Here is a 9,239-nt window from a genome sequence, read left to right on the forward strand (position 1 = left end):
AGAAGGATGACGCAGCTTTGTTGGATTTGGAAGAAAAATGAAGAAAATATGGTATTTGTGAACTGAGAAGGGCCTCGGGTGCTTGCTGGAGCTGGAAGAAGGAGAACGACGCCGCAACTTTGTTGGATCTGGAAGAAAAATGAAGATAATCGGTAATTTGTGAACTGAGAAGGGAGAGGCAGAGAGCTGCGAAAAAAAATTGGTGGGTTGCGATTTTAGATTTGAGTGAAAGTGAATGTGAATTAGGGATAGATTTTTATTTATTTATTTAATATAATATAATATATATATATATAAAATTTGAAAACCGGTTCATAAACCGGTTAACCGTTTTTAGTTTTTCCCAAACCGGTAACCGAACCGGAAATTCGGTTTTTTTAATTTTTCGAACCGTAACCAAACCGTTTTTTCGGTTAACCGGTTTTTCGGTTCGGTTCGGTTTTTGCATTTTTTTGAACACCCCTACCTGATCCATAGGAGAGGGGGATACTACTAGGTCATCGGGTCTGACATGGTCTGCCCTTGCATTCATCTTCGACACATTCCGTTGGGTCATCCCTCGCAGGGTAATCTGATGGGTCATTCCTTCTTGCACTCCCTGGTAGCATGGATCTTCGGTCATTCCTTCCGGTTAGATGACTCCCATAGTGACTGTTTTGGTGTTTCGCCCTACACGAATGGTAAGGGGAGTCGTCTGATAGTCACTTGGATCGTCAAGATGGATGGGCTCGAGTGCTGTGGTTTGTTTGGTTTGGCTGTTCAACTCGTGAGGGTGAGCCGAGTCGAATGGCGTTTGTGTGAAGATGGTTAACTAGAGGTGAGGCTGGATGGTAAGAAGGGACTGGTCTTGCGGGTGTGGGTGCGGGCTCTCTGTTATTAGGGCGCCTTAATCTCGAGATTGAGATGGGTCGGTTGAATGGGGTTCTATTAGCATATCTTTTCCTCCATGAGTTAGGACAGTATCGTCGACCGCCGATGAGCTTAAAGGATGTAGCCTTTTACCGAAGACCGAGGGTCGGTGCTCTGGTGTGAGGAGATGTTACATGGATGGACAGGGGTACGGAACCGATTGGGAGGTACCTGGCCAGACAGAAATGCTAGATCATAGAATTGACTCACCTTCTCTTTAAGAGACTGGTTTTCTGCCCTGATGGATGCGTTTTCGGTTCGAATTGCATTGTTCTCAGCTTCCAGTATGGCTACCTTGTCCTAGTTCTACTGCATGAGGGCGGTCAGAGCCTCCAGTTTGGCCTCGAGGCCAGGGTTAGGCGTTGTTGGAGTTGTTAGCCATGGAAAGTTCCTCTACGTAGCAAGGTTTGTTGAGCCGAATGATTGCTAGAGGCCCCACGGTGGGCGCCAAACTATAGACGTAAAAATCTACTTGTACGGAAGTGGGGTCTGATCCCGTGAGGTTGAGGACACTAGCGATTCGCTGTACCTGCACACGTAGAAAAACAAGTGTGTGAAGCAAACGAAAAACACCGAGGTGGTGTTTATCATAGGCACTCCGACGCTCAAGTCAACAAGGCTGAAAGACGCTAGTATAGTGAGGGCTAAGGAGTAGAAAGGTTACCGGAAGTCTAGTCGGGGACTGTGACTATGGCGGTGATATGAAGCTCTCAAATAGGAGCTTCGGTTGTGAAGGTGTAATGTAATCTCCCTTGTGAGAGGACTGGCCTCTGTTTATATAGTGACTGTCTGGTCTCCCAATCCTAGTGGGAGTAGGAGTCCTAGTTTGATTCTGATACAAACCCTAGAGGAGTTAGGGCGGTAGTGAGTTGTCTTACCAATGTCCGGGTAGGAAGGTGATCCCGAACAGGAAAGTAATTTCGAATAAGAGATTGATCAGGAACAGGAAAGTGATTTGTGGGGGTCGCAGGCTCTGAACTTGCGTATAGGCCCAGAAAGTGAGCTGGAACTGGGAAGCCCGCGCCTAGATGGTTTGGGCCGGCTGTGTCTCATATCAAATAAGCCTAATCTGGCTTGGGCCTCATTGGGATTAGGCCTGCTTTCTTCCTAACTACTGGTCCTGTTTCCCTATTTGGGCCAAGGACGATTTTTGGCCCTAACACATTGCCTGTAAAATCCCAAGGGACCTAAAGCAATTCAATTTGAGCAAGAACAATGCTCATGGCTAATATCTTAAAAGGGCTTTTGGTTGGCGATAATGTGAGATAATGGGGGTTATGTGATCTTATATTACTTGATTATCACATTTGGTTGTCAAGTAATATAAGATTTCGGTAATCTTTAAATACCAATAGTAGTTACTATTGGTAATATTGGAGATAATCTGGGCTTCGTTTGGTTCACTTTTTTGCATTTTTTAGAAAAGTTTTTTGAAAAAAGTTAAAAAAAGTTGAATTGGGTAGGTATTACGATGTAGGATTTGAAAATTAATAAAAATACTCCCTATGTTTATTTATTTACTAAACACCCCTATAATAAAACTTTGAAAGTTAACAAAAATACCCTAACCCACCCATTGAATAATCACAGCTGGCTACCATCGCCGGAAGGTGGTCCGAGTCACCGTATCGACACATGACTGGCTAGATCTTGCCGGTCATGCACCGATATGGCCTTTGTCGGCCAGATCCACAGTGGATCTGGCCGGCAAAGGCCAGATCTACGACTAGATCTAGCCATTGACGGTCAGATCTAGCCACATTTGCTCGTCAACGATGGCCAAAGATACGGTCGTCATTGATGGTCAACGACGACCATATGTTGGCTGTCGTTGACGTCTAGTTACAGCCAAAAATCTGGTTGTCAACGGCCAGATCTTTGGCCTTAGATCTGGCCTTTTCCGGCCAGATCCATGCTAGATCGGCGCACTACTGGCCAAATTCAGCCGGTAGTGCGCCATTATATCAGATTCCGACCAACTTCTGGCAGTGGTGGCCGAAATCTAGTATAATGTGGGTTTAGGGGTGTTTTTGCAATTTCAAAAAAAATATTTAGGGGTATTTAATTAAATTAACAAATTTATGGGGTTTAAAAAAAGTTGAATAATATTGGATAATATTGTGAGTTTTTGGGTATTTTACTGTTTAACTTTTTTGGGAATACTAATAATAGTATTCCTAAAAACCAACCAAACGGAGCCCTGATTACCTCAATTTTCTTAGGTATTCTAAGATTACCAGGGTTATCTTTTTTTGTTACAATTTTATCCCTTATTAATAAAAATTTTGGACAATAATACCCTCATTTTAAAATAAATTTACATTTATATCCTATTTCAATTTTACCCTTGTTTAATTGAAATTTTGGACTATAATTTCCTTATATTTAAAACAATTTACAGACCACCACTGCCACCCAACCACCACCGCCGACAGCAGGCCAACCACCATGGACCGCCGCCGAAAAGTCGTCAGAGTCCCTAAAAAAGAACGAGATTCGGTGGGAGGCTTTGGGAGGTTCGATATGGCCATTGAAAACAACCATATTAGGCGAGATCTGGCCGGAAATGGCCAGAACCCAGATTGATGGTACTGGCCGTTAATAACCAGATCCCTGGCCATTAACGGCTAGTTCTGGGCAAGTTCGTGGCTGTTAACGGCCATATCTATTCTGGCCGGAATAGATCTGGTCGTTAACGGCCAGATCTCGCTCAGATATGGCCACTAACGGTCAGATCCATTGATCTGGCCTGATATGGCTATTTTCGGCCATCAATATAGCTAGAAACGGCCATATCAGAGCCTTTTGGTCACAACGAGCTACTGAAGGGGACTTTCGGGGACTTCCGGCGGTGGTTTGCAGCGGCGGCAGGAGGTGGGGGTGATTTCATAATAAATTAAAGTTTTATATAAGCGGGGGTGTTTTAACTAAATCTGACATATTAGGGGTTAAAAGAAATTATTCAAAAATTAATAATAAAAATAATATTATATTAATATTTGAAAAAGGGACAATTTAGTGATTTAAATAACATACCCACCAATTGATTCCTTATAACCAAACATATTAATATAGCATACCCACCAACTAAACAAACACATTTTCCTAAGGGTATGCTTGTGAGTTTTTTTTTCACTGGTTTTAAGAGGTTTTTAATTGGACTGGTTTTGAGGTGTTTAAAAACCCCCACTTGCCAGATTTTTAATAGACTGGTTTTGACTGGTTTAAAAACCCTCCAAAACCAGTGTAGTGTATTTTTGAGGGGTTTATAAAACACCCCAAATCAGGGTGTTTTGGCTAGTTTAAAACTTTTATCCCAGAAAAACCCCTTTCCACTCTCTTCGCTGCACAATCTCTCGCTGCTGTTGTTTGCACTTGAAGGAAAAATGCACCTAAAATTTTAAGAGCTTCATGACGCCATTCTTATGACAACTGTGCCAATTACATAAATATTACTAGAGCAATTGTAAGTAAAATGCGTGGTGAATTTGAGAGTTAACTCCATTCTTATGATGGTAATGGAAATCAACACAGCAAACTTCTATTCTTAAGAGCTTCAAACCAAATATTAATAGAAAGAAACAAAAATATATTCCATCAAACCAAATACAACTGCAAACTGAAACTAATGACCTCCAATAACGGAATTTGTTGAAGCAATCATAACTATTAGAGAGAGCCTCTTGTTTGATTGGAGAAAAAGAAAATAAAAACAAATAATGTAGGCATTATCTATATTTATCAAAGTTAATTAAGCAAAAGAGAGAGTGTTTTAACTTTATGGGTATTTATGTAAATTTATTATTTAAAAAAACTGTCAGAACTGTTAGAAAATAAACTCCCAAGCACAGGTTGGGTGTTTTAAAAACCGCTACTAAAAACCCTTCAAAACCGCTACGGTGATTTACCCTCAAAACCGCTACGATGGTTTACACTCATAACCGCTACCATAAAACTCCCAAGCAGACCCTAAAGATTCCCAGTAATCTTCCAAGGTAATCTATCTTTCCAGTAATCCAACATTTTCTGAACCAAACGCCTCTTATTTTGGGCCTTGCCCAATGAAATGAATACCAATAATTAATAAACCTGATCCATTACAACTATAAAGTTCTATTGGCTCTTATAATTTACGTTTTGCATTTTCTTAATTTAGTTTAATTTAATTTTTTTTTTCATATTTTGAGACACAATCTTTCATTATCTATTCAAGAAAAGTTTTAAAAAATTTCTTCATTTTTGCAAATATATGATTTTCCATATAATATCATCTACAAAGAGTATTACAAAAAAAAAAAAAAAAAATTAATAATCTATTTTGCGGGTTATAAATTTTTATAGAGGAAATAAATTTAAATTAGTTTTTTTTAACAAATTCTGCTTAAATAATGAAGTGAATTTTTTTGAAATGCTTTGATACATTTGATGAAGAATATTATTAAAAAAATTATTGCCTAAAAATTTTAGATATAAACCCAATTTTATTTTTCCATTATTTAATTATTTTAGTTTGAATTTAATATTTATCCATTACATTTCAATTTTTTATAATAAATAAAAGTAAGAGATTTATCATCTTTAAAAAAAGAAAACACGCTATTGGCTCATTCATATTGATGCGGATCACAATCCGTGTCACAAACTCCAATAGAGAATTTTAGCCGTCGAATACTGACAATTCAAAGGTCGCGATTCACTTTCTCTAAAACATTTTGAAATTTTCACTAACTAGAAGCTCCCGCCTAAATAAACCAATCCTCTCGTCACTTTACATACCCCGCGGATCACGATCCGCGTCGTTGTTTTCTTAATGATTCTCAACCGTAGCTTACAAAAACATCCACGGTCCAAACTCGCTCTTGAGCTATCAAAACAAACACAAAGCTCCACATCTTTCCCTATAAATAACCCCAATTCCTTTCCCCTCTCATACAATTACTTCAAGCCTTCTCTATTTTTCTTGAGAGACAAACACTAACGCACTCTTTCAATCCTTGATATAAGAAATGGCTCGTACAAAGCAAACAGCAAGGAAGTCCACCGGAGGCAAGGCGCCGCGAAAGCAGTTGGCCACCAAGGCTGCTAGGAAGTCAGCTCCGGCGACCGGAGGAGTGAAGAAACCTCATCGTTTCAGGCCAGGAACTGTGGCCTTAAGAGAGATCAGGAAGTACCAGAAGAGCACTGAGCTCTTGATCAGGAAGCTTCCATTTCAAAGGCTGGTGAGAGAAATCGCACAGGATTTTAAGACCGATTTGAGGTTCCAGAGCAGCGCCGTCGCGGCTCTTCAAGAAGCTGCCGAAGCTTATCTAGTCGGTCTATTTGAGGACACAAATCTCTGCGCAATTCACGCCAAGAGAGTCACTATCATGCCTAAAGATATTCAACTTGCTAGGAGGATTAGAGGTGAGAGAGCCTAGAGAAGTATTATAAGTTGAATATCTGGATCTATGTTGTTTTTCAGGGTTTAGGTTTTAAGATCTGGAAAAACATGTAAATCGATTTGAAATCTGATGAAAATCTCTGTTCTATCCTTGTTCTAAACATGAAGTCAAATCAATCAAGTCTCATTGATGCTGAGAAATCCTCATTACTGCAAAATATTGTATGTTTAAGCTTTTGAATCAGATGTGGTTAGCATTTTGATACATTTTATGATGTTTGGAGATCAAAAAGACAAAACTATACTTGGCTTGTTCAGATTATCTGCTACAGGCTTAATTCTTGTGTTCTTGGTTTGTGAGATTTGCATTTTGAAAATTTTGCTTCTAATTGTGATAACATGTATTAATGAAGAACCTGATGGAACATTGGATTTAGCGTGAAGTAAGTAACTGGTTTGATGTGAATATCATAGAGAATAAGAAACTTAGTTTAGTTTCAAATGAGATTTACAGTCTTAGAATCTCTTTATTGAATTGTTTCCATTGAGAGATCTAGAATTACATGTTGCAAGTGTAATGATATCTAGTAATCAACAATCCGTGGCATAATTGTAGAGTTAATTTTGCCATTCAGAAAACAAACCAAACTAAACATCATCCCTGACTTTGTCTATGCTGTATAGTTGGGTCTGGAAAGTACCAAATGTTCATTTGTGCGGGGACATGGCATCTCACAATTTGGTTAGCTTCGAGCAGTCTGCCATTTAAGGAGTATACCGTATACGTAATATGTCTTTGAATTGAAAGGGAGGTAATAGGTTTAGTTACTTCTTCCTCCCCATTTTGCTGAATAGCTTAACCTGATGCTCTTGTGGTCAATGAACAGAGCTTCGTCACCCAAGTTGTACACTCTAATACATTTCTTAAGCGAAAAGTCTATACTATAAAGTTGTGGATGACTTGGGTGAGTATATTTAACTACCAAAAGATTCTCATTCCAAGCCACGAACCTAATGTTCTTGGTTGAGTCACCAACTATACTGCTGAGTAGAAAATGCACCAAATGAACAGATCTCCAGTTGAATTTCCAAATCTGAAGGTAGCTATATTTGCTAGCTAGAACAAATATCCTGCCTTAAAAGACAACTAGATCCCAAAAATCCTCAAAACATGAATGGAGTATTGTATTTGTATAATTGTATCCCCTTGCTATCTCTAAACACATAAAACTGCCTAGAGTTTTTGTAGACTATCACAAGAATATAATCTAAACTGGACCCAATTGAAGCGAAGATGACGCGTTGAGGAGTACCATTATGTTGGGGCATGGTGGAAAACTGGAGTTGCTGTTCTGTAATAGGATTTACAACCCGAAAATGTCCAGTGGAACGCTCTTTCATGATCAAGTACCCACTGGAAATACTAATAAAGAAGTCTAGACCCAAATTTGGCAGCTTAGTTTTATATCTGGTTGGATTAGTTATCTGGTAGGAATAACAACACTTCTGAGCATGAGTTGATAGGTAAATAACGAGAGGCGATTGTGATACCATAAACCCTAGCTTGGTTTCTGAATAAAATAATCCCCAACTTCTGCAAACTTTGCCAAACCTTATATAATCTGCTACACCCAGATTAGTAAAGCTAATTATTTCAAGTTCATTCGGAAGATCAGTCCATGATTTCAAATGGGATAGGATTTTGTTTTCGCTCTTCTTCTTCTATTCCCTTTAGATTTTCTCAACACTTTGCCTGCAACAAGCATAGTATTTACAAACCATGTGATATTATAGACACAGATAATTGATTTACAGAACAATAAAACACACCTGAATCCATGGCGAGTTATTCATCAATCAGTAATGGAATCTACGGTGAGGCAGAAAATAATATACCCTAAACCTAAATCTACACATTTATAAGTTTCTAGACGGCTTATATCCCTAAACTCATAGAAGTATAAATTTAACCAAATTCACTCATGAAGCCCATGTCTATTACTTATGCCAAGCCCAAATATTAAGTTGAATTGAGGCTGATAAATTTTCAATAAGATTGCTTCAGTATTTTGTATGCTTGTTAAAATTTCTGATTGTGAAATGAACGATATTATTGTTAGAAAAATCTGCCTGATTGTAAGATAACATTAATTATAATTTTGTTTTAATAAAAAATTGGGTAAACGTGTAGTCCAAATGAGATATCCTCTTGGGTTTTATGTGATTGTTTTAGGATTGTCTAATTAATACACTTCATTATAATAATTTGGGTTGACGACTAGTATGAGTTTGCGCCTGAAATGGGTTTCAAGGTTTATTTGACCTTTAATAGGAGGACTCAATAAACCAATATTAAAATTGGCTAGGTCTCCCTCCCAAACGCATGAGAACAACTTAGTACATTTGTAAGTTAAACCCATTTGTAAGTCGTCATACATAATGCATTATCGAAAAAAAACATTATTGGAAAGAAAGGCTTGTTGCTCTCTATCGCTTCTATTAGGATTTCAAGAATCGGCAATCATGGCACATAGTCGCTTGTCTATAATCCTTGATTGTTAATTTTAGTATTTTATAACCTGTAACTAATCTTGGGATTCTGAAATTGATTGATTGATTATTGTTCATAATTGAATTGTGATTATAATTTCGGAAATTATCTTACAATTACTTCATGTGTAGATTAATATTACAATAATACTATGCTTACTCACGATCTTACTAACCATCTTATTATCCTGTGTAAATATAAAGCATAGTACGGGTACCATACGCATAGTACGAATACCATATGTAATTTTAACAAAAGATAGTAAGATGGTTAGTAGTAAGCATAGCATTACTCTTAATATTACGGAAAAATTTACAACTTTTGGAGAAAATATGAGGTTTGATCTCTTCTTTTGTGTAGAAAAACTGTTGAATATTGCAGAGAATTGGAAACTGAGTT

At 38.0% G+C, this 9,239-nt stretch overlaps 1 protein-coding gene across 1 annotated transcript; it reads left to right on the forward strand.

Annotated features, from left to right (window-relative positions):
- The first annotated feature begins 5,829 nt into the window (after window positions 1-5,829).
- LOC116117384 (histone H3.2) lies at window positions 5,830-6,350 on the forward strand. The gene has a single exon (XM_031403429.1). It carries the CDS (start codon window positions 5,916-5,918, stop codon window positions 6,324-6,326), a length of 411 nt encoding a protein of 136 aa, XP_031259289.1. The 5' UTR covers window positions 5,830-5,915; the 3' UTR covers window positions 6,327-6,350.
- The last annotated feature ends 2,889 nt before the right edge of the window (window positions 6,351-9,239 follow it).

This window comes from Pistacia vera, unplaced genomic scaffold, assembly GCF_008641045.1.
Source record: "Pistacia vera cultivar Batoury unplaced genomic scaffold, PisVer_v2 Contig805, whole genome shotgun sequence".
In the NCBI taxonomy this organism is placed as follows: Eukaryota; Viridiplantae; Streptophyta; class Magnoliopsida; order Sapindales; family Anacardiaceae; genus Pistacia; species Pistacia vera.

Bases quoted from the DNA above. Each gene is read 5' to 3' on its own strand.
- LOC116117384 (XM_031403429.1), top strand. From the start codon at position 5,916: ATGGCTCGTACAAAGCAAACAGCAAGGAAGTCCACCGGAGGCAAGGCG.